Source organism: Cicer arietinum, chromosome 3 (assembly GCF_000331145.2).
Source record: "Cicer arietinum cultivar CDC Frontier isolate Library 1 chromosome 3, Cicar.CDCFrontier_v2.0, whole genome shotgun sequence".
Classification (NCBI taxonomy): domain Eukaryota; kingdom Viridiplantae; phylum Streptophyta; class Magnoliopsida; order Fabales; family Fabaceae; genus Cicer; species Cicer arietinum.
In genome coordinates, this window is record NC_021162.2 from 75,519,041 (window position 1) to 75,546,411 (window position 27,371).

The 27,371-nt window shown below is 31.5% G+C and overlaps 4 protein-coding genes across 7 annotated transcripts; 3 read left to right on the top strand and 1 right to left on the bottom strand.

The window, feature by feature from the left end:
• The first annotated feature begins 868 nt into the window (after positions 1-868).
• Positions 869-2,575, top strand: LOC101503489 (hevein-like preproprotein). Its single transcript, XM_004494647.4, has 2 exons — positions 869-1,348; positions 2,203-2,575. The coding sequence occupies exons 1-2, from the start codon at positions 935-937 to the stop codon at positions 2,413-2,415; spliced, it is 627 nt and encodes a 208-aa protein (XP_004494704.1). The 5' UTR covers positions 869-934; the 3' UTR covers positions 2,416-2,575.
• A 1,075-nt stretch (positions 2,576-3,650) lies between these two features.
• Positions 3,651-10,125, top strand: LOC101502953 (E3 ubiquitin protein ligase DRIP2-like). Of its 2 annotated transcripts, none has more exons than XM_027332553.2 (7): positions 3,651-3,785; positions 5,740-5,839; positions 6,682-6,961; positions 7,132-7,634; positions 7,738-7,788; positions 9,285-9,357; positions 9,766-10,125. In XM_027332553.2, exons 4-7 carry the CDS (start codon positions 7,192-7,194, stop codon positions 9,937-9,939), a joined length of 741 nt encoding a protein of 246 aa, XP_027188354.1. In that variant the 5' UTR covers positions 3,651-3,785; positions 5,740-5,839; positions 6,682-6,961; positions 7,132-7,191; the 3' UTR covers positions 9,940-10,125. The 2 variants fall into 2 exon arrangements, with proteins under 2 accessions (XP_027188354.1, XP_004494702.1); XM_004494645.4 differs by lacking the exon at positions 3,651-3,785 and adding an exon at positions 4,735-5,031.
• Positions 10,126-11,522: 1,397 nt separating this feature from the next.
• Positions 11,523-14,180, top strand: LOC101503826 (tRNA(His) guanylyltransferase 1). Of its 3 annotated transcripts, none has more exons than XM_073366740.1 (2): positions 11,523-11,589; positions 12,322-14,180. In XM_073366740.1, exon 2 carries the CDS (start codon positions 12,443-12,445, stop codon positions 14,003-14,005), a length of 1,563 nt encoding a protein of 520 aa, XP_073222841.1. In that variant the 5' UTR covers positions 11,523-11,589; positions 12,322-12,442; the 3' UTR covers positions 14,006-14,180. The 3 variants fall into 3 exon arrangements, with proteins under 3 accessions (XP_073222841.1, XP_004494705.1, XP_073222842.1); XM_004494648.3 differs by lacking the exon at positions 11,523-11,589 and adding an exon at positions 11,667-12,022; XM_073366741.1 differs by lacking the exon at positions 11,523-11,589 and adding an exon at positions 11,667-12,022 and having other exon boundaries at positions 12,339-14,180.
• Positions 14,181-19,305: 5,125 nt separating this feature from the next.
• LOC101508018 (uncharacterized) lies at positions 19,306-26,387 on the bottom strand. Its single transcript, XM_012714144.3, has 12 exons — positions 26,226-26,387; positions 26,084-26,146; positions 25,698-26,000; positions 24,820-24,959; positions 24,195-24,281; positions 23,263-23,388; positions 22,823-22,975; positions 22,387-22,458; positions 20,817-20,918; positions 20,310-20,480; positions 20,140-20,219; positions 19,306-19,539 (listed from the first exon to the last, which is right to left on the bottom strand). Exons 1-12 carry the CDS (start codon positions 26,254-26,256, stop codon positions 19,485-19,487), a joined length of 1,383 nt encoding a protein of 460 aa, XP_012569598.1. The 5' UTR covers positions 26,257-26,387; the 3' UTR covers positions 19,306-19,484.
• Between the last annotated feature and the right edge of the window lie 984 nt (positions 26,388-27,371).

The following is a 27,371-nucleotide window of genomic DNA, read 5'->3' on the forward strand; positions in this document are numbered from 1 at the left end:
ATATAAATCCAATTAAAAATTAATATATATATATATATATATATATATATATATAAGTTTATTTTATGATCAGAACTTAAAAATAACTAGTGTATTTTAATTAGACGTTAGTATATATATAAAGAAAAGTATACGCTAACTATGTATGTCTTATTTTCTCTTATAATATTGTTTTAAAGTTTGAACTAATTAAATTTGAAAAATAATAAATTATTATAAATAAAATTTGTTCAGGAAAAGTTCAACCAAAACTCAGAGTTATCAATTTGCTATGTAATTCTTTCTCGATTGTTGACCAATTGAACCCTTAGCCGCCACCACGAATGAATTTCGCATTCATGTATCAGTATCCAACTATCTATTTATTTATTATCTTAGCTTATGTGAGACCCGTCATCTAATATTTATATTTATATTTATATATCCACATCATGGACCCCAAACTCATACAATTAATAAAGCATTGCCCTTGCATCATCCGCCGGATGCACATGCTATATGTACTGTGTAGTCTTTCACATATTTAATATGGATCGACACGAATATACTAATATTGATCCATGAAATATAACGTTATTGTTTGATAATTACAGTAACTGAGTTAAAGAATATAACGAGATTATAATTTTAATTTTACTTTCAATATAATTCTATCAATTATTAAAAAAAATACTGAGTAAATTAATAAATGAAATATATAAGTGTGGTGGGAATGTTGAAAAGCGACACATGTAAGATATTAGGACACGCTTTTGATAAGAAAATGTGAGTACTACATAATTGATAATTATCCTGAGTAGTCAATATCGTAACAAAAAAAAAGAACTTATTATATTAATGCCGTTGGAAAACGATGGTGAAGTATTGATCCATATCTCATAGTAGTGTATATAAATTGGGAAGCAAACGCAGTGGAAAATGGGTAGAAAACATAATGGGAAAATTAGAATTAGGCAGCATAGTAGCAATATTAACTCTGGGGTGTTTAATATGTACAGCGATTGGTGAACAATGCGGTAGACAAGGTGGAGGGAAGACATGTCCAAACAACCTTTGCTGCAGCCAATACGGTTATTGTGGTGACAGCGATGATTACTGTTCACCTTCTAAGAACTGTCAAAGTAATTGTCATGGCAGTGGTGAAAGTGGTGAAAGTGCATCTAATGTTCGTGCAACCTATCATTACTATCAACCTGAGCAACATGGATGGGATTTAAACGCCGTTAGTGCTTATTGCTCCACTTGGGATGCGAGTAAGCCTTACTCTTGGCGTAGCAAATATGGTTGGACGGCGTTCTGTGGCCCCGTTGGACCTCGCGGTCAAGCTTCTTGTGGAAAGTGTCTTAGAGTAAGAACCAATTTTAATTTTCGCCTTTTATTTTTATTTTATATCAAACGAATTTGGCTTTGCTAACTGCTACCATTCATGCGCTCACTGTGTCACTCTGCCATTGAGATTATATGGGTTTTTTCACATCTCAAATAAATTTTAATTTTAAAAAATTAAAATTATCAGATTTGAGATTTGAATTATCCGATTTCTCAAATAGTCACGTAAATACAAAGAACTTGGATCCATATATGAGAGATGTTTGTGAGAGTTTATTAAAATAATTTATAATACATTAATATGTTATTTTTAGTTTGTTCCTATAAATTCTTTAAGATAGTTTATCAAAATAGCTTATGTAGTTATATAAAAATAGTTTAATTTTAAATTATCTTTTAACTTGTATATAAATAATTATAAGATGAATATTTATACTATAAATACTTAATTAAATTGATTATTCAAACAAATATTTTATATATTTTTCTTTCTTAGTTTATAAAATAAATAGTTATTTGATCCTTGAATGTGTAAAATTGTCATAACAATATTAGTATATAAAAATATATCAAATGTTTTTTTTCTAGTCACTTTGATGTTTTTCGTTAATTAGATTAATCTTAATGTATCTTTTATTATTTCGTTTAGTCTATTATATAATTTGATTTTTTACATTATTTAGTTTGATCTTATAATGTGTTTTATATTATTCATTTTGATTCAAAAACTTACTAAAAGAGAAACATGTGTCACAAATTTAGGGCTGAAAATGACACTTTACTTTATATTTTACTCTAAAATGGTTGACTATTTTGTATATATATAAATTAGAGATGAATTGATGTGTGTTGGATGGGAATGTGATTATGCAGGTGACAAATACAGGTACAGGAGCACAGGAAACAGTGAGAATTGTAGATCAATGTAGCAACGGAGGGTTGGATTTGGATGTGGGAGTGTTTAACAGAATAGACACAGATGGCAGAGGATACCAACAGGGGCATCTCATTGTTAACTATCAGTTTGTCGATTGTGGGAATCAGCTAGACATCACCCACCCTTTACTCTCCATCTTCAATGCTTAATTTCATAATCAATTTATTACTCAAATTTATCTTTATCTAATCAATAAGTGCCCCTGTTACTGTGTTAGTAACATAGTTTGATACTATTTCCGTTTCCAAAGATAAAGTATTTACACATGTTCTGCCTTTCAATAAAAATATATACTTATAGATTTGGTTATCCTCCTTAACACATCAAAATTTACGTTATCATTGGCTTAATATCTCTCTCTTTGAATCGAACCTGCCCTTACTATGTATTAACGTGTAACAAGTAACAATAATCAAATCTTACTAATAAAAAATCAATGTATGTCACAAATAACAACAACATATATCGTAAATTCGTATATGTAATTATTTTTGTATATTATCTCTTTGAACATGAGTAAAGAAAAAGACAGGTCATTACACGTTTCAAACAATGAGTGTACGTATTCTTAAATACATTTTGCACTATAAATCCAAGAACCTTCCCGGTGCTCAAATTAATTAGTACAACATACAATCTTAAGCAATGGCAAAACTTTCTTCTTTGTCATAGTGCTAGTAATGTGAAAGCTATCTCTCAGCCATATAATCCGGAACAGCATAACCAGAACTTGAACGCCGTGGTTGTATTTTGCGCCAATTTGGATGCTAACAAGCCCTTGTCATGGCGTATAAAATATGGTTGAGCAGCCTTCTGCGGACAAGCAGCTTGTGGCAACTGTTTGAAGGTACAATCTTTTTCTTTTCTAAATGAGCTATTTTCACCATGTGTCATTTCCGTTAGGTTAGGTTAGGTGTAGTCCAATATTAAGAGTTGAGATATTCAGAAAATGTATGTTTAGAATTCTATCTTTGGTGGTTGACGTTAACATTTGAATATATTTTTTTTGGTCTCAAATGTAACAGAAATTAGTTCAAATTTTGGAATTTGAATATCCGATTTCTTTATCACTACACTTCTTATCTCCCACGTTACAAAGTCAACATTATACCTGTCTATGATTTTAAGTTGCAATTGTAGTTATTCCACTAATTTTTAAATTGTAGAAGAAGAATACAAACAAATGCAACCATCCAACTTAAATTGTGGCTATAATGTTGTTGTGAAAACTTCAAAATATACAATATTACATTCTGCAGTTACGTTTATATTATGACTGCAATTGTGGTTGCATTATGGATTTTAAAATCATAGACCGGACAATAGCTAGTTAATTGGTAATGATGGATTTTTTTTTTTTACTTTGCATGTGACAAACAGTGAAATAGAGCAGTAAGAATTGTGGATCGGTGCAGCGGTGGGGGATTGGATTTGGATATTGGTGTGTTCCAAAGGCTAAACAAAGGGAACGGTCATACTGAAGGAAATCCTATTATCAACTATCACTTTGTTAACTGTGGTGACTAATTAATCACTTCTCCCTCTAACAATTCAACTTATTAATAATAATAATAATAATTATGTATATATATATATATATATGTAGAGACTAGATAGGCGGCTTTCTAGTTAGCAGGATTGATCGATTCCTGCTTATTACTGTAAGCCGTTAATAACATAGAAAATAAGCAAAATGATATATATGTACACAACTACTGGTCCTTTATCATTGAATAATAATCAATTCATTATACCAAGTTATTCTGCAATTGCAAGGGAAAACATATATGTTTTTTTTTTTTAAAAAAAAAATAAGAAATTGTATACCTAGTTTAATTTTATGAAATGTCTTATAGATCAGAAGTCATGCCAGAAAATTCAGTTACTTCAAAGTAATAATATTTATAAAGATGAAGTTATTCACAAATTTTATAAAAAGTTACATCCTAATAAATTGTAAAATAGAGAGGAGGCATCATCATAGGATGACCATAACCGATTTGTAGCGTTATAATGGTTGCTGTTGGCAATAAATATATAGTAGTTGTGTTGGTGCTGTAGATAATTTATTTATTTACTATATAGCGTGCAGTATAATAGTATAGAATCAGATGCAGTTTTTGCAAATCAAGTGGTTAAAACAGTTTCAACAAGTCATTGCATTAGTTTAAATGTCGCGTCTCAAAGAAGTCTCTCTGTAAATACGCTGCCCATGAATAAAGGGATCCAAATTAGATTGTGCATTTTTTTCGTTTTTTTTAACAACTCTCTTAATTGTTTATTGTTAGAAATAGTTTTTGACAAGAAGAATAAGTAGGGTAAAAAAGTTGAAGTGCAGAGCGTGTTTGTTGAGTATAGTAAAACGGTAAAATTAAGATAGAGGTTGTAAAAAAGAGTATAAATACAGGATAATATACGGTATCGTATACATAGAGAGAGCAGCAAGGCACAGAAAGCGTGGATTTGTTACGCACATTCGCTCGCTGTTTCTTTCTTCTTCTTTTCTGTTTTCGTCCAACACAAAACAACAACGACAGCAACATTGGATTGAAGCGAGTCGATCGGTCTGTATCTAGAAAAGAGTTAATCAAATTTAACGTGGTAACAATTCGTGGTTCCTTAAGAAGAGAGATTAGATCCCATTGGCAATGCGAAGAAGATGGTAGTGAAAGTGAAAAGAGAAACGCTTGAAGCATGCATGACATGCCCTCTTTGTCATAAGCTTTTGAAAGATGCTACCACCATATCTCTCTGTCTTCACACTTGTTCGTTTCTCTCTCTCTCTCTCTCTCGATCTATCTTCTTCTTCTTATTCTCATCATTCTTAATTGCTTTCCCCTCCCAATTTTATCTTAATTTTATTTCACTTTTATTATTTCTCTCGATTTGTATTCTTTTTCCTCTCCTCTTTCGGATTTTCCACGTCGTATCAACGCTACGCTACGTTTTTATTTTCTATAACCCTTATTGCTTAATTATTATTACTACCACTTTTTTCATTCTTTGTTTTGCTCTATTCATTCATTATATCTTCCTCTTATTATTATAACTATTAGCATGCTCACAATAACAACGTTGAACATTAGCTTTGTTTGTTATATGGTGATTGAGCAACATCGCTAAGTCAACTAACTCACTCGATGCATTCAATTTTTTTTAATTTTAGATTTTCTGTGATTTATTGTTTCTGTTGGTTTCTATGATTTCATCGATACTCGAAAATAACCACGACTATTTTTTTATTTTCCATTTCAATAATGTCAAACATTATTATAGGAGTATAAGGTGGTTAACTCTTAACTGTTATGTACTTCTGTTGTCTCTTGAGCAAGTGTGGATTCAACATGATTTTGTAATATGTTGATTTTACAATTCAAAATGAGTATTAGATTTATTCTGCATGATTGAATTTGAATAATACACATTTGTAATATCTGTTTGTGCATTACATTGAACGTTGAATCCTGCACCAGTTTGCAGGAAGTGCATATATGAGAAACTTTCAGATGAAGAGACAGATTGCTGTCCGGTATGCAGCATTGATCTGGGCTGTCTTCCGGTGGAAAAGCTCAGGTTCGTTTTTCTCCGTATGTCTGATTTGTGTGACTTGTGAATTCTTCAAACTTAACACACATGTTGTTAGAATGCCTTGCTGCAGACATGTTAATATATGTTTATTCAGTTGTGATATTTGAAGCTATTTTTTTTTTGTACAAGAGAACACGATTTTACAGATTTATTGATGCATATTATCCATCTTTGCCTTTTCTCTCCCTTATTAATGACATTAATCTTTTAAAGCCTTAAATTAAATCTCTTTCATTTATTTATTGCACTATTTCAGAAAACTTTTAGTAATATTTACTTTGTAAATCTGAGACAATATCTAATTTGTCCACTGTTTTTTTAGTAATGTGATTAGCTAATACTTTTCTTATAAATCATTAACCATTACTTGTTGCATGTGTTTGTAACAGGTAACTATAATTGTTGACCTAACTTAACCATTTTCACTTTTCGTTTATCAAAATTGTATGTTTTATTTTATGAGGCATCCTTCTGCCTTAACTGTTAACACTGTCTGTTACTTAGCATTGTATTAAATTGCTTCTTATGTGGGCATTTCCTCTGGTATATTTTCATTATGAAATAAATTGAACATTTCATCATCCTGCTACATCTGATTTTTGGTGAAGAGTGAAGGGTGGTGGTTATGCAATAGACAATGTGAAAATCACAGTGATATCTTCCTCATCTCCAAGAATATTACACCCCTCTGTCTTTAAACTTGAATGACTTATTCTTAAATGATTGCATGCATAATTTGTTTTATAGAACTTAAATATCAGATGTCCAATAAATCTATATGAAGACCTGTTCATAAATAATCATGTGTGGCTATTAATTATCTCCAGGCCTGATCACAATCTGCAAGATATTAGGACCAAAATATTCCCTTTTAAACGAAAAAAGGTTAAAGCCCAAGAAGTTGTTCCCTCAACACCCCTTCCAGCAAAAAGGAAGGAAAGATCACTTTCATCATTGGTGGTTAGTGCTCCCAAAGTTTCAACACATACCGGCTTTACAGGAAAGAGAACAAAAACTGGTACAAGAAAGTCCGCTGCTTCACGTGGATGCAATTTTATCCCTGAAGGATCCATTAAGAGAGAAGAAACACATGATGAAGATACTCTGGTAAGCTCAGTCTTTGCTTTATTGCATATGTCTGCACAAAAATGAAAGTCGGGTGTGGGATATGTGTTCCTAGGACTTTTACTTTTCTATTTGTGGTTGGGCTTTTACTTGAATCATTACGACTTTGTTTCATGTGATTATGTGCATGCATGATCATTATATTGTTGTAGGCTTCTTCCTTAGCTGAGACTTCTAAGAAGCATAGAGTCAATGAAGATACGAACAACAATATGGACCTTACAGAAGGGAAGGTTGATCTCTGGACGCCTTTGAACTGTCTTGTTGAAGCCGCCAATAGAACAAAGTCCTCAAGGTTAAATTTACAAGGGACTCCTGTTGCCAAAATAGAATCTCCAGCTACTCCTCATGGTGGAATACAGATGTCTGAAATTGCAACCAAATCAGAGCTACCTACATATGTCCAGAGTGAACTGCACATGCCTAAAAGCAAAAACAAGAGTAATGGACATAAAACAAAGTTTGGAGATGACAAAGATGGAAACACCTTGCTTTCAGGACCGGTCAAGCGAAAAAGGTTGCGTCCTGCTAATCAGAAGAGAGCAGCAGCATCTGAGATGTCTGCCTCATCACAACTAGTGCTAAATGCAACAGGGAACAGATGCAACAGGAAAAATAGTCCTATTTGGTTTTCGTTAGTTGCTTCAGAAGACCAGTAAGTTACCTTTCTATATGCATTCTCTATTCATTGATCTTATAAATCATGAATTGCTTTTCTTCTATGGATCCTGAAGCGTTGCATTGACCTTGTTATTCAGGAATGGAGATATTTCCTTGCCACAGATCTCGGCATGCTATTTAAGAATAAAGTAATTTTTTCAGCTCTTGTTGTCTTTCGGTTTGTCTTTTTCATTCCCCCCATGTTTTTTCTTGACTATGCAATTTGGCCAGCAACTTGGTCTGTGAATTGACACGAGAGAAATCCCCTTATTCTTATTTATAATTCCATAAAATAACTTTCAAATCTGTATGTCTAATTAACCACTTTAGGTAGGCTAAATTTTAAGTTTCCAAGATGTAATAAACAAGAAGGTAAAACAAAAAACCGCTTTCACATATGAAAAATGTGTGCCTCTCAGATAAAAATTCACCTTTTTAAATGGTATGAATCTAATTTCGTGAGATGACTCAGGAATGAAGATAAGAAAAAAATTATGTTTTGTTAGTTCATAGTTGTTTATTTTTTCGACCTTTTTTCCCTCTCCAAATTTAGGTTGTGTTTTTGAGTTTGTAAGTTTAGACTTTAGACTTCCAGAAGACTTTTAGTTCTCAATTTGAAGCTGTTAGAAAGCTAGCTGCCTGAATTGCGGTCTGCTGCTGGGCCCCTTGACTGTGGCAAGTTTGGGTTGGGCTTCTTTCATTGCAGCCTTCAATTCATTGTGCTGGCTGTAAAAATTGTGCGTTGAGACCCTCAAATTAGCTAATCATATGGTATGAATAGATGTTATAAGTGGGGGATTAACTCTTACCCTATGAGCTTGCTTTTGAATAGATGTTAGGCTCAAATCTAAACTATGAGATGATACCAAAGTCTATCTTAGATATATTGTCGGGACACCCACATTGTCCACACTCTAGGCCCATAGCCCTAGGTGTGAGGAAGGGTGTTGGAAAGCCGCTTTAATTGCGGTCCTCTCCTAGCCACCTTAATTGGGGCAACTTTGGATTTCTTTCATTGTAGCCTCCGACACCTTCAATGTACTGAGTATGAGAGTGTGCGTTTAGAACCACATCGCTTAAAGATATGACCTAAGTAGTTCTTTTATGGCTTGGGCATTTCCTTCAATGTAGCCTCCAACACCTTCATTGTCCTGAGTGCGAGGGTGTGTGTTTAGCGCCAACATTGCTTGAAGATATGACCTAAGTAGTTCTTTTAAAGTTTGAGCCATTCTCACCTGACAAGTTGATTTTGTGGAGTTGAGTTAGGCCTAAGCCCAAATTTTAAGATAAGCATGAACAATTACTTACTAGGATTTTATGGTTATCATGATTGTGTACTTCTGGGATTATCTTGAAATTTCTTTGAAGATTATGCTATCTTTATCATGTTTGAGCTATTTACTTTTTTTATCCTTCAGTTACCTTGAAATATCTTTAGTAATCATTGTCTAAGTCACATTTTGTTGCTAAGGAAAACTTAGCTGCCGTATTGAAATATAGTATATATGTATTGCTGTTTCCTGTATTTTTCTTTAATTTTTCCTTTCTCAACTACACTTGTTGAATTTATTCCCCTTTGGATGATAACTAATAAGATTGTGATAGCTCATAAGGTGTAATCCTCTCATTTCTTATCTCATCACAGGGATGGTACTGTGCCTGTCTCGTTTATTCAAAAGTATCTTGTGAAGAAACTTAATCTTGCTAGCGAAGCGGAGGTGAGTTCATCTAATAATTTAATGACTGCGATAGTCCCGTACCATTTCTTTTCCATGTTTTCACCTTATCTCAATTTATTTTGGGTTGAAGTTTTTAATCATATTATGTGTTTGGTTCCGAATATGGTATATAAATATAAGGTGTCGCATTTGTTGTTATCTGATTGAAACATTTCTCCATGAGAGACAAAGCAACCTAATATTAATCTTTTGACATTTTATGTGGCTATTGTAAGAAATCAGTGCAACTATAAAAGCTAGATTGACCTATTTGGGAATTGAAAAATGTTATATCTTCTTCATAAGTATGAAACAGAAGACAGTAAATTAAAAAAGTATAATAACCTCAACGTTTCATACTTAAATTGGTTCATCGTTGGTGACATGGTTTGGTGCTATTATCTACAGGTGGAAATAATGTGCCGGGGTCAGCCTGTGCTCCCAACTTTGCAAATGCATAACTTAGTAGATCTGTGGTTCTGCACGGCATCAACATCGAAAAGGCTACCGGCATCGGTTGGATCTTCGGCTAAGGACTTTGTGATGGTTTTATCGTATTGTCGAAAGACCTTACTTCGTTGAGATAGTCCCCTATAATATCTATTTATATGATGTGGTCTCTAGTTCTTTACATAGATATACAACTACTTGGGGAAAAAAACTCTGTTGTTCCTACTTGGGAACATGTTCATTAATTTCTTCAATGTTATGGATCTTTTTGTTTTGTTTCTCATGACCTTAAAATGTATACCCTCCAATTTTGTACCATATGCTTTATTTGCTGTTATATTTTTAGCATTATGAATATTTAATTCTTCCAATTGACCCAATCATGTCTCTCCCTTTTTAGAATGAAAACAAAAGTGATTATTGTAGTGGCTGAGATTGGAGTATGTACGGGCGGGATCTCAGCTATGAATAATTGTGTTAGTACTATATATGGAAGAGATAGTAAAAGAATGTGAATGAATAGCTTCAAGGCACTTCCATATGTCATTTTGAAGTCCAACAATAGTAATAGTAGTAGTAGTACATGAACGACGTGCATAATGTGTAAATTTTCTTTTTTAAGCTGAATGCTGATAGGTGATAACATGGTCACAATAAATTGAGCTCCTTCACTATAAAGCATTGCCATAAAAGTTACCAATGCAATAAGGTTCCTAGGGAACCCCAACTTCTCCAATCCAGAAAGAGGTTAGCCAGTAGGACAGTATAAAAAGTAAAATTGATTCGAAGACGCTGATTACTTGACGGTGTAAAATAATATAATTATTGTAAATTAATATTCAAAATCTAAAAAATCATCTTTAATTATACCAGCATTATATTTAATATATGGTGAAAAAATGAGTAATGTTTTTTTTGTTTGTCAAATAATTTAATTTAATGGTTAGATTCATATAATATAGAAAAATTGAAAATCCTAAATTCCAATAGGGAAACCCAACTTCTCCAATCCAGAAAGAGGGTAGCCAGTAGGACAGTATAAAAAGTAAAATTGATTCGAAGACGCTGATTACTTGACGGTGTAAAATAATATAATTATTGTAAATTAATATTCAAAATCTAAAAAATCATCTTTAATTATACCAGCATTATATTTAATATATGGTGAAAAAATGAGTAATGTTTTTTTTGTTTGTCAAATAATTTAATTTAATGGTTAGATTCATATAATATAGAAAAATTGAAAATCCTAAATTCCAACCTGAATTTATACATATTAACATCTTTAAGAGAGCTGTACATACAAATAATGTTTATCAACTAAGATAAATCTTAAAAATAATATTAGACCAAAACAAATACTCCTATTAATTAAAAAATAAAAATACTAAAATTATATTTTAATCTTAAATCTATGTTTTTTTAACATTGAATCCTATTCTATATTGATTTTAGTTATGGTTCACGTTAAGAGTATCCTAACTAATGTTAATAGAACACTTTTCAAGAAATAAAAAAAAAAAGAACAATTTTTTTTAAAAAAATTACCTTTCATAATTTCAAAAATTTTAATTTTATTTTTGAAGTTATTCTTTAATTATTATAGGTTCCGTCAAAAAAACAAAATAGAAAATTATTGCACGAATTTGGTGCACTAATTGCTTTTAGGCACGACACGATTGATACAATTAATTTACTAATGCATCACGGTGTGGTGGTTTCACAATATTAAAAACGGTCAAGTTGCGGCGTCAAAAAATCTCAATTGAATCAGAAGAGAAGGTAATGAACCAATTTTGTTCATTCTCTGTTTGTAATTTGTGTTTAGTTTTCATTCAAGCACACTCTATTAGCCTGCTTAAATAAAAAATCCTATTATTAGTTTCTGAGGCTCAACAAAACAAAAAAGACGAGAAAAAAAAGATAGTATATTTTAAAAAATGAATTTTAGCACAAAATATAGTCATTTTTCTCTCTTCCTTTTTTGGGCCACATGGCCCAATTCCTGATACCTTCTTTCCCCTTCAGCTATCTAAGAGTTACATTTGCCTCTATTTTTTCGAAACCGCCGTAGAGACGCCGCATCGCCGCCGGACGGCTGCTATCACTGCCGTTGGGCCGTGATTTTTTGCCGCCTCCAGAAATTGCGACGCAACGGCAGATTGCGTAGCGCCTAGGGGTCGCTACGGTGCTTTCGACGCTATTAACTTCAAAGGTATTTCTTTCATTTTGGAATGAAATTTTGTCTTTCATAAGACGTTGGTAATGCAGTAAAAGAAATATTTAGCACAAATTTATTTATTTATGTATATTTTTTTCCGAAGGATTTATTTATGCATCGTTAACTTGCATATACTAATAATATAGAGAATCACTACTTTATAGTGTTAGAATGATATGCTACTCATAATTTATTTATTTTTCCATCATAAGCATCACATATTTCTCGTGAGTGATATTTGAAGTGAATGTGTGGGTTGTATTGAATTTGTTATTGTAAATAAACTGATGCAGGGCTTTTATTATTTAAGAATTGTGGTATTGCTTCCTTGCACAAAGACAAAGCCACCAGGTGTATGATAGTTTGCTTGTGAGAAGAAAGAGCACATTTGTATATAAACTTTTTTCGTGCAATATGGCAAACAGCAAATATGAATATGTCAAGTGTTTTGAACTTGAGGATGAGGTGATGTTTCCGAATTTCATCGTTGTTTGGATCGCTGCTTCTAAACATCACAAACCTTATAATGTAAATGATTTGAATTTGATGAACTCTTGTGCTGTTGCGGTGCTTGAAGAATATGCAGATGTAGTTCTTGCATATGGGTTTCGTGATGAGTATACCTTTGTTTTTAAGAAGACCACCAAGTTCTATGAAAGGCGTGCTAGCAAAGTATTATCCATTATTTCTTCTTTTTTCTCATCTGTATTTGTGAGAAAATGGCGTAAATTCTACCCACAGAAGGAACTACTTTCTCCACCTTCCTTCCATGGGAAAGTCGTAGCTTGTGCATCCATAGATGCCCTTCAAGCATACCTTTTGTGGAGGCAAAATATCTGTCATTTGAACAATCAATATGATCAATGCTTTTGGCGACTTGTCGAACGCGGAATGAGTGAGACAGAAGCACATGATTTCATCAATGGTGCTAAGAAACGCGACTTAAATGATATTTTGTTTGACGAGTTCAATGTCAATTACAATACACTGGATCCAATATTCCGACAAGGTTCCTGTGTTTTAAAGACAATGGTAGGGGATGTGGTGAAGTTCGCAGAAAATGGTGCTCCGATTGAAAGGCAAAGGAGAAAGATAATCACAGTGCATTCCAAGAAAATAGCAAGCACAAGATTTTGGAATGAGCATAGTATTCTTTTGAAGGAGCTTGGTGTTTTTGTGGAGGAGATTAACAATGTGAAACCGGAGTATGTGAGGTCCTTTGAATTTGACAGCAAGTTGATGCCATCTACATGGGTTGTAGTTCGGATCGATGGATGCCACTTCCACAGATTTTCTGAGATACACGAATTTGTGAAACCAAATGATGAAAGAGCTCTTAACTTGATGAATTCATGTGCAGTGGCTGTCTTGGAAGAATTTAGGCAGGATATAGTTTTTGCTTATGGGGTTAGCGACGAGTACAGTTTCATTCTTAAGAAATCCACTAATCTTTATCAAAGGAGAGCTAGTAAAATCATTTCAGCTATTGTGTCTTTCTTTACATCCACTTATGTGATGAGATGGAAAGATTTCTTCCCTCAAAGTGAGTTAAACTACCTTCCATCTTTCGATGGACGAGCAGTGTGCTATCCATCTGCCGAGATCGTACGAGACTATCTGTCGTGGAGGCAAGTCGATTGCCACATAAACAATCAATATAACTCTTGTTTCTGGAAGCTTGTTGCATCTGGAAAAAGCAAAAGGGAAGCTCAACGTAGTTTAAAGGGCGCACAACTGCAGAAGAAAATCGAGGAATTGGCTATTGACTACAACCAATTGCCAGTGATGTTCCGACAAGGATCCTCAGTTTTTTGGGATAGGGTAGACAATGTTCTCATCTATCAGGAGAATGGAAAGTCTTCTGAAAGTTATGGAAATGTCATTGTAGAACATATTGACATCATTGGTTCATCAGCCTTTTGGTTACAACACCCAGACATCCTTGATGAAAAGCTATATGTGTGGAAGAAATGTTGAGTTGGTGTAACATTGTTTTATTTTAGTTTGTGTAATATTCTTGAGTTCATAATTGCATTTTCTTATTTAAGATAATAACTTTGTTTTATTTTAGTTTGGTGTAACATTCTTGAGTTTATAATAACATTTCTTATTTAAGATAATGAAATTGGGAAGTACTATATGCGTTTTATTATTGTGAGTGCAAATATGCATGCAAGCTTTAGATCCATTTATTTCCCCTTCTGATGAATTGGTCTTACTGCACCATTACAACTTATATTCTATTATGAATGAAATGGAAAGAGGGTTACGGTCTTCTATTATTGAGAATTATCAATTCATGACTATATCCAGCCGGACAAAGGCTTACAGCCATTTGAAGTTTGTAGATGAGACTGAATAAGTTAGAGTTGTGTGTGAATTTTAATGGTGAACAGTTTAGGATGAATTCAAGTTTAACAAGTTTAGGATGAATAAAAGTTTAGGATACAAGATTTTTCTTCCCATATAATATATCTCATATACTTCCACAAATAAATATACTAAAGAAATTTCATCACTTGACACTATCAATTTTTTAGCAAGTTTAAGTGGGGCATATTAAGTTCCAAAAAGTCAACCCTACCACATAAAAAGGGGTGATGAATTGATATCTCGGATTCGACCCGTTCTACCACTCTAATAAGAAGATATTATTGCTAATGATTTGATTTTTTTTTTTTACAAAAGATAGTTTGAAAAGTGATGATTTTTAATAATTGATAGATTAAATTAAAGTTGAATTTCTTTTAAATATATTTTTATTTAAAATTCTCCATTATTTTTTACATTAAAATTTATATACTAAAATATTGTACTATCGCATCCTAGCACTTATGTTAGTGTGTGGAATTAAACCTACGACCTCAACTCTTTTGTGTGCCTTAGCAATAGCATACCAACCAAGCGGTATCTATGTGAGACTTATCACATGCTGAATTTGTTTGTGAATGCAAAAACCAAACAAACCCACAACTTACATGTAGGGATGAAAATAAGCTAGGCCGTCCGTCAGAGGTCTATAGTCTGGTTGGACCTGACCTATTTAATAAAAAAGCTAGATTCAGATTTATAAAAAAATCTATTTTATTTTATAATTTTGTTGTTTGTGTATGACTTATTTTATTTGTAATCTAAGTGCGGTGTTTTTGTTTGCGTCTTGTTGCGACATTTTAGTTTGTCACAAGTTTGCATTTCTTTTGTTTGTTGAAATGCACAAAAATGACGTGTTTAGTCAATATCATAATTTGAATAAGGGTCTTTTAGAAGTTATCACTAAATTCAACACTTTTAATATTTGGTTGAATCGGTCATGTCAGAAACCATCAAGAGTTGACATGAATGAACACTGTCAAATTATTTTTTTCCGAAGATGGACGAGATTAAAAACAGTAAAACTTATTATTTTTTGCTGTTGACTATAAGTAGAAGAAATTAATTTTATTGTTAGAATTAAATTTTTTATTAGTTAATTTTTCACATACTTATGAAATATTTATTTGTATCATTAGTGTATTTTTTACATCAATGTTGATTTTGAAATATGGATGATGAATGTCTCAACTCGATTGTAATATTCTTACGTTAGCATTTGAATGAAAATTTGTGTATAAAAAATAATGTGATCTACTCGGTAGTAAGTTGAATCTTAAAATTTTAAGAGACATGGTTTTAATCTTCCCAAGAACTAAAATGGCATTTCACTATTATGTTTTGTTTACTACAACTTTGTTGTTATATGCTTGACACTTTATTTAATTGATTTACCAAAATGGAAATCTGTTTTTTTAGAAGGTGTTAAATTTTTCAGATACGTTCATATTTCATATTTGTTAAAATGGTATTAAAAATTTATTCTTGGGAAAAAGTTACGAATCTCTTTATAAATAATTCTAAAATGTTTGATAATATCACCTTTATAAATAATATTATAACAAAATTGTTTGACACTCTACAATTTTAGAAGTTAATTTTTTAATTTATAAAGTTATGGAGACAAAATTGTCCAATCTCTATAATTTTAACCACTAAAATCGTGATTTACGTTTTATTTGTTGTTTTATTATAATTTATTATTACTTTCATTTGTTTTATTTTCATTTTAAAGTTATTTACACATATAAAGAAACTATCAAATTTTCTATTTTGAATAAAATAATTTATCTTTTTTTAGTATTATCTTTAATTATTTTTATCTCAATTAACTTAGTTATCTCTTTGTAATAAATAGTTAGGGATAAATTTGACAAAAACAGAGTTTATATTTCCTTAAACATTTTGAATACAACAAATAAAAAAGATTAATCTTTTTTTTTTCTCTAAAAAAACTACACTTTATTTTCTTGATATAATAGGATTGAAAACTAATTTTTTAAGGAAGATATTAATTTTTTTCAGATACGTTCATATTTGATAACGCGTAAAGAAAATGTATGAATTAAAGAATTTTCCTTATGATTCATCGTACGTGTATATAAATATGCAGTTGTAGACTTGTGTATCCAAACACAAACAATGAAAATGAGAAATAGAGGTTCTAAATCCTAATGGATGTCCTATGTGTCGGCGTCAATGAGAAGGTGTAATGAAAATTGTGGTTTACTCACTTTATGGGTATGAAACAAATCTTAGGTTCCAAATATTCAAATGAACTTTGGATCTTACATGATTCAAACCCAAGTAAACCACTATCAAGCTTTCAAAAAGTCAACACACCTATTGACTGAATTCACAATTCCTATTGCACCTTCTTCATTGACGCCAGCACATTGGACATACGAAACCAAATCCTTGAAGTTGTTATTTGCACCTCTGCATGATAAAGAAAACCTACTCCTCCCAATAATTCTGTAATGTCTAGATTCACAAAATTATAATTGATGATAGTTTTTTATTTTTTATTTTCTTTATTTCGTTATCTTAAATCACAATTTTATGACATATTGGTTAAGATTTATTGTTTTGAGATATAATAATCATAGTGTAAAATTTCAGTAATTTTAGGAGTTAAATGATTTTGTTTTTTCTTGTCAAATCTTGAATCTAATTGAGTGTTTAAGCCTTCATTTTCACGTTAACCATGTCCTTTTTGTAGTTTTGTTATGTTTTCATCACCTAGCGAGGAAGTTCATGTAGGAAACATGAACCTAACACTTCACATCACATGGCAAAGGAATAAAGGTCTCTTGGCAATGCAACTTGAAATTTTGTTTGTTCATTTGGCTTTGGGAGTTGAAAAAGGACGGTTCTAATATTAAAAGATATCAAAAGTTGAGAATTCAACCTTGGGAAAAAAGATTTTGAAGACTTAATGGATTTATGTTTGCGTATTTTATTCTCTATTATATGATGTTTATTTCCATGAACCTCCTCAAAACTATCATGTAATTTTAATTCTTGTTTTTAATCAATACAGTTTGGTTTTATGTTGAAATTGAGCTTTAATCCCTATTCTTACTACTTTTGAAGAATTGAGCATTATTGTTTTGATTTAGGGTTCAAATTCACCATTGAGAGATGGGTAGTATTAAGTAATAACTGAATATTGTGATTTGTTGCCATGAACATAATGACCATAAGAACCTGGTGATATGAATATGTATTCTTAAAAATATTTGCTCTTAATGTCTCTAATGGTTAATCACTTGAGAAATTCTGGATTTTCGTTGGATAAAAGGGTTATGATGCAAGAAATTGTCCTTGATGCTAAAATCATTTAAAAAAATTTCAATTTATTCCCTAAGAACCTTAAACTTTATTGTGCACATAAAACAACCAACAATCCATGGCAAGAAGATATTTGTTATTATTATATTACGTATTTGATATACTTGCTGAAATTATGCGTCGTGTATCTATTATTTTTTTATTGATACATTCGAAAAATCATTAAAAGTAGTTGTGAACATAATTTAAGTTCAAGTTAGTGAGGAATTTCTTGTCTATCGTAGCAAAATTAAGTCAAAAAAGAAAAAGTATATCAAGTCAATAAATACATCGTGCTAATGAAAATAAAAATTGTTTCAAAGATGGAACAATATGTTCATATATGAAATTCATAGTTTTTCTTTATGTTGTTTTCTCTCTCGTTGGTATATTCTTTACGGTACAAATGGTATAATACATTTAGCTTCAAGAGAAATAAGCAAGAGAAAATATGAGATTTAAAATGTAGGGTTTCAATCTTTGCACTAGAGCGAAGAAAATGATGATAAAATGGTTCATTAGTTTTTTCTGACCAAAAAATGTTTCATTAGCTTTTCAAATAGTATTAAAATGGATTTTGATTTTTCTAATTGAAAGGCATTTATGTCACTTTATAAAAAAATTATATTTATTTCTTTTCACTTTCAATCAAACTAAACAAAGGGAGTACAAAAATATTATTATTTCTCTTCTAATCCTTTTCTTTTTTACTTATTTCTCTCTTCTAATGCTCTTTCTTACCTCTTTCTTTGTTCTTACTTTTCTTCTTACAACCAAACATATACATAGAAAAAAAAACGAAGTTTTCTCTTTTTTTCCATTAATATAACCTATAAAATCTTAATGTAATGCCATGATTGATGAAAATTTTAGAATATAATGAAGCAAAATGACATTACTCCACTGTATGAAAGTTTTTCTTTTCCTGTAATCTAAAATTTCTTTAATAAAGAAAAACAAAGATATAAGAGGATATAAATCTAACCCAAAAAAAAAAAAATCAAACAAATCCCTAGGGCGAATTTTCCGTAATTACAATTAATTAATATGTTATAGAAGTTAAGGGTTTGGGGCTTTGGGCAGTTTGTATAAGATCTTAGAATCAAACTTTATTGCCTCTATTGTACAAAAAAATTAAAAACACTTAATAATTCTTATTCGAAACACGTTACACACTAAATGTAGATATTTTTTTCAACGGAAATTAAAACTTTTAGTAAACACTTAATAATCTTATAAAACACTAAACTAACCTATCCAACTTAAGAAGAAGAATATGGGGTTTCATGGGTCATTGAAATAAAAAAGACTCATTCGGGAGAAAAAAAGATGAAGTGGACAAAGTGTTTAAACTTTTAAGGGTGGGTGGTATATGGTATATGGTTCGGACAGTTTCATACAGGATTTGTTCGGGAGAATGCAACGTAACACCTTACGGAGTAGCAAAATCTGACGATTGAAATAAATTTATAAAGTAATCAACTATAAACCATAAACCACCCATAATGGTGGTCCTTATTAGCCTTGACAACATGCAATTACCTGCATTGCCATTTTCACAATGTGCCAAAAGATGTCAAATAAGCAGTAACCTTTCTGATTAGTATAGTATTTTAACACAATATATTGCCAGTACCTGTAAGATTGTACCTCATAAAAGAAAATACTAAGAAACTTGTCGGGAAAAAGAAATTACATGAATGAATAAGGTTATAAGGCTGCATCACCCGCAATAGTATTAGCAAAGAGCCAACTACGAATTCTTTTCAGTTGTGCCATGAAATTTCCTTCCAGCTTCAACAGCTTCCCTATAAAAGATCAATACACAGTTAGATACATACAAACTAATGACTTCAAATTAATGGATTGAGTAGCAGATAAAGACTAATATATGTTCGGTTGACACTTTTTTGTTGTTGCTAGAATGCTAGGTTGACACTTAACAATGGTGAATCGTGTGATTTTCTATAGATCACTTGAAACTCAAGTTGTCATCACATTTATTAGACAAGGATGCATCAGTTTTAATTATTATAATAATATTAATAATTTAACATGTTGTAGTGGAATCAAACATTTTGTGGAAATTTGATCAAATTTGAAGATGTGAAGATGTTTAATATTAAAAAGGGGGGGTAATTTGAGGTTTTTTATCGAGTGAAGTTGATGTTTTAGTATGTGAGATTTGGGTAGAAGGTTTTAAATGATTTTATTCATTCAATTTGTGATGATTTTGATTCGAAAATATGGAATTAAGAGTTAAAAGTAGAAAGAAAATGATGAAGTGATTTAATTGAAAAAACTGAGATTAAATTTACTCAATAAATTATTTCAGGACCTAAAGCATACATTAACGATAGCAAAATAACACAAAGTGCAATTAAGTCTAAATAAAACAACATGAAGACCTGAACGCATCTACGAGCTCCTTGTTCTCAGGGTCAAGCGTTACTCCCTCGTAAAAAGCATTTGCAGCTTCATCAAACTTCTGCAACAAGGATAGCAAAGTAAAATTTAGAAATGTGAAACATGTGTTCTGCAGCTAATGTTATAGAGCAAAGGTTTCTGGATAACATGCCTGCAATATACGCAAGGCTGCACCTTCCCTATAACAAGCTTTTGACCAATCTGGTTTTAATGCTCTACAGGCCTTTGCATCAGCTAAAGCCTGCTCAGCTTGACCCAGCCTAATCCAACATAGACTTCTATTTGATAGCAATGTCGCATCATTGGGATTCAGATCAATTGCCTGTAAGCACATTCAAAAAGAAAAGAATATTTTATAAATTGATTATCATTTAGTATGAACATAAATGGAGTTATTTTCCTATAACTAAACTAGATAAACATGCGGATGTCCAATGGACACTGCATAGAAACATCATTGAGACGTATAAGTAATAAGAGGCATGATACGGTTGATGTGCAGTGTGTATGAGTGTTGTAAACGCTGGGGTACCGAGTTCGATCCCTACTGATAAAAAAAAGAGGCAATGATCTGAACTTGTGCAAGAAAAATACTCAACAAACAAAAGTTACAGAACAGGACCAAGTTCAAGAGTTAAATAAGAGGTCAAGACTTTACTTGTGTATAGGAGTCTATTGCCATATGATAGTCTTTCCTTTTGAAAGCCTCGTCCCCTCTTGATTTTGATTCCGCTGCTCTCTTTATGGCTTCAGGTGTCACCTAGATAAGTTCACACACATTTATAACAGAAACAATGTTGATACACCTTAGCTAAAGGTTCAAAAATCGTTTTTTATAATAAAAATAAACAATTTATCATGGGTTGCAGCTTGACAATATTTTTAAATATTAAAATCTCAATCTTTTAAGAAAGTTTAAGCAGAGCACATACTTCATGGGGTACAATCAGCCAGAAGAGTATTAGTTGAGAAATAGAATCAAAAGAAAGGGCCCACTAAAATCTCTTCAGAAAAAAACTTGGCCAAATACAACGGAAAACAAGAAAGATGATGCAAAATCTTTGAAGAAATACATAATTTAGAAATGAGAGAATGACAAAAACAGACAATCCTTTCAACTGAATACACATAATTGAATTGGACTTGCATATTTCTTCAACATATACTATATGTTAGCAGCTATTTACATTTGATATTGAGAAATTATATATATATATATAGTGAGCATATCAAATGAGAGGAGTTTTATGATGACACTCGACCATACAACCATAGATGGATGGTCATAATTAAGAATTATTTAAGTGACATGTCACTTAAAAAAGTCACATGACTTTTTCATGTATGGTTATGTAATCAAAATTTAACCATCTCATCATAAAACTCCTCTCATTTGATATACTCCCTATATATATATATATATCAACTTATTTATAGGAGTATATTAGCAATCTACACCTTTTATATTTGGACCGAAAACATAAATTTTTGTTTTTTTTAAAACAATCAATGATAAGGGGCACTGCTGTAATTTAATATTATTTATTTTTCAAAAGTACAAATTTCTATTTTTCTTTTCCTTGTTACTTCACCTCAAGTGTTGCTTCTGATTCCAAGATTTTGAACATTTTTTGAAGTCCATGGATCATAACCCCTAATTGCTCATCTTCCTACCTGCTAATTTTTCCTAATCAACGTATAATAAAACACAAGGTAGAACTACCACGCTGTATATTTTTAGAAAATTGGTATACAAAACAAACCCAAGACTCTAGTGGTTGTTGTGCCATTAGAATGCAGTGCCACCACCAAGATCGCAAACAAGCCTGAATTTGTAATGTTTACCATCATATTGAAAACCCAGACTCCCAAAGTGTAGACGATGTTGTGGACGAGCTTACAGAATAAGAAGACAATGTTCTCGGTTGGTGCGATGGTTCAGGTGAATGCAATGGTCTCAGGTTTTTCGATTGGTGCCGGAAGTCATTGTGGCAATGTACAGTTCGTGCGGTTGGAGTTGTGTTTTGTGATGGTTTCAGATTGATGACCATGATAACAAAGTTAAATTACAATAAAACCCATTTATTTAAGTATTTCTAAAAACAAACAATTGGGTTTCTGGTCCAAATAGAAAAGGTGTTCATTGCTAACATATTCCTTCTACAAATCAAGTGGGTGTAAATTAGCAAACCCCTATATTATATTTAAGTAAATAAGTAAAAACACACCTCAGGGATATTTTTCTCTCGGGAAACAGCATCCTCGGGCCGGTTATTTTCTTTGGCATTTACCAATTCATCCTGCATATGTCCCTTAATACTCAGTAAAAACAATAAGAAATCCACTTTTTCCGGCAACATACAAACTAATATCAGAATGCATTAGCTATCCATTTTTGTACGTTAAGAATGAGTATTATATGGTCAAGACAATATATTAGTAAAATTTGCAGCCAGAATCAGTTAAGGATTTAAGAATTTTAGCACCGCCAGAAGCATACAGAGTTTATTCCTTGTTGGAGGATGAAGTATATGTTGTCTGGCTTGTGCAGAGGATATTTTATGTTCCTCTGACAAATACTGTGTTTTAAGATAATGTAGTAACTATTGCAAGCACGGTTTCATCTATCTTAACCAAAAGTAAGCATAATTAGAAATTTAGTACCTGTTGATTTTTACTTTCTGACTGCATATACTCAAGTATCCCATCAATAGTCCAAGAAGGAATAGCATCAATTTTGGATGTCACGGGGAACAATATCTCAACAATTCCACGACTGCCCCTCGCAGCTGCAACCTGTAGTGGCTTAACACCCTCCTGCGATCCAAACAGACATTAAATTTAGTTCCATATAATAATGGAGAAACACTGTTTACCACAACCATATGCATTGCATGTGATAAGCAAAGTGGCATCAATGAAACTGAAAAGTTTGGAAACATCTTGGAAACAAAAGAACGAGAAAATTAAGTTCAGATCCTGTATTCTTAGGACTATTGGGTTTTAATATAAGTGGACTCTCGAGGTTGTTTGGTAGCCATTGATTTCTGTACTAAGAGAAGAAGGTTATGATTTAAAAGATTAAGAAATAAAATCTGTCTCACCTCATCAGAGACATTAGGATCAGCTCCAGCTTTCAATAAGGAATTTATAAGTTCAACATTCCCACTATCAGCTGCAATGTGCAAAGGAGTAGCTCCACCAGCACTTACATTTACTTTAGCACCTGCCTGTATACAGTAAGATATATAAGATGATAGATGGAGCAGGAGTTGAAAAATATATAGGAAGAAATCAAAAAGTTATAACCTTACTGGAACAAAAATACACACAAACTGACACACATCCAAAGAATGTGGGTCAACATACATATCAGAAACTTTACAATCCTTGCATGTTTGATTACACAAAATAAAATCCCCCTAAATCTATTTCACTAACTTTTAGAGTACAGGATAAGTATAGCTATACCTGTTGAGACTTCTTTCAAGCAAACATCCAATCACTAACAAAATACAAGGTTCAATCCAGCTTACTAATCATATTCTATTACCTATGTGTCTCTTTCCTTTTTCATTAGCAAGATATTCAGTGACTTGCGTATATCCAACCGCAAGCACTATTTACCGGTACATACTTGTAATGATGGGAATATATATGTTGAACTAACTAGATGTTACGGATATATAACATGGAATTAAATTGTCAACCTGATTGTAATATCATATATTAAGTTGTTTAGTTTTTGTGGCATTAGTGCTCCTACAATAAGTCACTTAAATGAAATCATTAACAGTGTAGTTAATTATTATGAAGGATGTTGGATATATATACTAATTCATAATTCATAATATACTTCGTTTATCCCACCATATTTGATAAACTCTCTACAATTTTTGTAGTAGAGTATCTGTATAAAATTACGCCACGTATTCTATTTAATTATTTGATGTTTCACAAATCCAAATCAAGAACATGGTACATTGTTTTGCAAGCCAAGAAAGTCATGGTTTACAAGTTGAAAGAGATGTTGAACCTGTATTAACAGCTCTAAGCATGCCAAAGAACCAGCTGCAACAGATGAAAGGAGTGGGGTAATGCCATCGTCAGTTTCAGCATTAGGCTGCAAAATAACATCAACAAGATTAAAGGGAAAGTATTATATTTGTAATGCTATTACAACAGTACTATTCTATGTCTATAAAATATCTCGAAAACTAAAACTGAAAATCTCATCTGAACACGGATACTCATGAGAGAATACTTGTTCAACCATACCATGTAGTAAGCATATTAATATACACAAACAAAAATGTACTATGGTGTTAAAATGTTTTCTAGAGTGCCAAATAAACAAGCTCTAAGACAGTGTCTCAAGAGGATGTCATGAATCAAGCAAGAAAAATAGAATAATCAATCCTCGTAAACACGAGCAGTTTTAGTAAAAGACCAAAAAGTAAATAATATGTTAAGTGCTAACATCAATTGAAACTCTGCATATCCAATTAAATAGATATAAAATTCTGATGTCTGAACAAATGAAATTTCTGAAGGAAAAGTAGTCTGGTGTACTTCATAACATTATTTGGTGTCAACCAACCCTCCCAATCAACTACAATTATCAAAAAAAGTATCACAAAATAGAATGAGGAGTTACTTACATTTGCACCATGTTGTAATAGAACAGTAACAGCAGCTTCTTGAGCATGACCGGCAGCCCACACCAAAGGTGCTCCAGCATCACTTTCTAAGTCAGGATTAACTCCTCTGGACAGCAAATGCTCAAGCACCTCAGTATCTCCTGGAACGAATCAACAAAAAAATCATAGATTACAACATAATCAGAAAATACATAACAAGAGAAATAAGGATAAGAAACTTAAAAAATAAACATAAAACACAACAATTTTTGGTTTAAATGTGTTTTTGGCACTACAAGTATACAACTTTTTGCTTTTAGTCCTAGTTGTTTAATTTTAGTATTTGTTGGTTTTGGAATTTGTCCATGTAATACGTAATAAAGTATTTAATCTTAGTCTCTCCAATACAGACCATAATGAATACTACACACATATTATAAGTCCAACTAGAATCAATTTAACATTGACTAAAACAAAAACAATGATCAAAAGAAAAAAGTGATATATATTTGTAAAGATAAAAAACAAAACAATAAATTACAAGAAATAAGACCAAAAAATGATATATTTGAGGGGGGGAACATATTTAAATCTAGTTTTTTACAAAAAGCCCTGTTTGGATATACGGCTTATAGCACAAGCACTATGTATAAGCTATTGTTATAACACAAAGTAAAATAAAGTCAAACAGTTTTTATAAAAGTTATAAGTTGTTTTCATTTAAAAATTAGATGAATACAACTTATGAATATGTGGTGCTTATCCCACTAAATAAGTTCAAATAAGTGGATCCAAACATTGCACTAGAAAACATAGTAGGGAAATTAGACATACAGCAAGCAAATGATCACATAACAGAATGAAGAAAGCTAAGGAGAAATCAGGGAGAGGAAAAAAACCTATTCCTGCAGAATGATGCAATGCTGTAGTTCCTAAATTGCTGGCAATAGTAGGATCAGCACCAAAATCAATAAGAAATTTAGCAGTAGCAGTGTGTCCCTGACGTGCAGCATGAATGAGAGCGGTTTCACCATCGTCATCTTTGGAATCGATATTAAGCTTCAAATCTTGCAAAAGGTATTTGCAAATTTCAGTTTGACCTTCACGAGCAGCAAAATGGAGTGCTCCACGCTTGTTTGCGTCTTTAATTGCTTCAACTGTTTTGGATAAATCGTTCCCTTCGTCTAACTGTTGCGCCAAATCTATCCAAACAATAGAATTAAATGAATGAATGAATGAATAAAGATAGAAAAGAATAAGGTAATTAATGGATGAATTGACTGACTCTTTAAGAGATCGAGATTGCCGGTACAAGCGGCGTTGAGAAACAGTTGAACTTTCTGCCTCACTGCATGTGTGAAGAAGAAATTAGTTTAGAGTTTAGAGTTTAGAATGGAAAGAGAAAGAAAGAGAAAAAGGTGTGTGACCTGCAAGTGCGTCGGAAGCATCGGGAGCCATAGTATAGTATAGTGATAGTGATAGTGATGGTTTCAATAGCAACAACGAGGGCTTTCCTATGCAATGCAAGTGCAAATGCAAAACCCTCTCTTTAAGTTTTGGGGTTTTGTATTTATATTGTTTTATTTTATGTCTTCAAAGAAACAAAAACCTTTTATACTTCTTACTTGTTTCAGTCTCACTCTCTTTCCAGCACCTTCTACGACACCTCTCCCAACACAAGTACTTCACTCCATTTTTTTTATCGGATATATTGTTACAAAGGGAGGATAATTTTCATTTACATCTTTTTTTTATTTAAATTTTTTTATTATATCAATATTGAAATTTAGTATCAAAACGTCTTTTATTTTTATTATTAGTAGTAAGACGAGATGTTAAGATTTTTTTTTCCTTTAATATGAAGTTGAGATGCAGTCATTATTAATTAAATAAATAAAAATTAATTAATTAAAAATTAAATTATATTAATAAAATTAAATAAAATATATTTAATGTAAAAAATTGCATTTGAATAGATGTTTTAAAACAAATAATATATTATATTATTTTAACAACTCTATTATTTTACAGATAAATTAATAAAGAAAAAATAGGAAAAGTAGTTAACGATATATATAATGAAGTTACTAATCATTCATGCGGTAAAATAGAAAAAAAATATTAAAACAATAACATTTGTTTTTTTATATTTACTCAATCGCGTTAATTTTTATGTATTTTTTAATTATATTTTTATTTAATTTTATTAATATAACTTTATTTTTTTAATTATTTTATTTATTAAATTAATAATTAGTTATTTGTTATAAAAAAATAAAAGACATTAGAGGGTCGTATTTTGAAAATACAGCTGTGCAAAAAAAATATTTAAAGTGATCGCATTTTTGTCAATCGACTTTCCAAAGGTAAAAAAATAAAAATAGGATATAAAAGAGAATTTTGAATGAAAGTTTTTATATCTAAAAAGTGACACAAACGTTAAAAATAGAAAATTTGTATTAAAATTGATAAATTTTAAAAATATTGAATAAATTGGTAAAAAATAAAACAGAAATTTTAATAAATATTTAATATAATATTTTTATATTCAGATCTTTAATTGTAGGCACTTG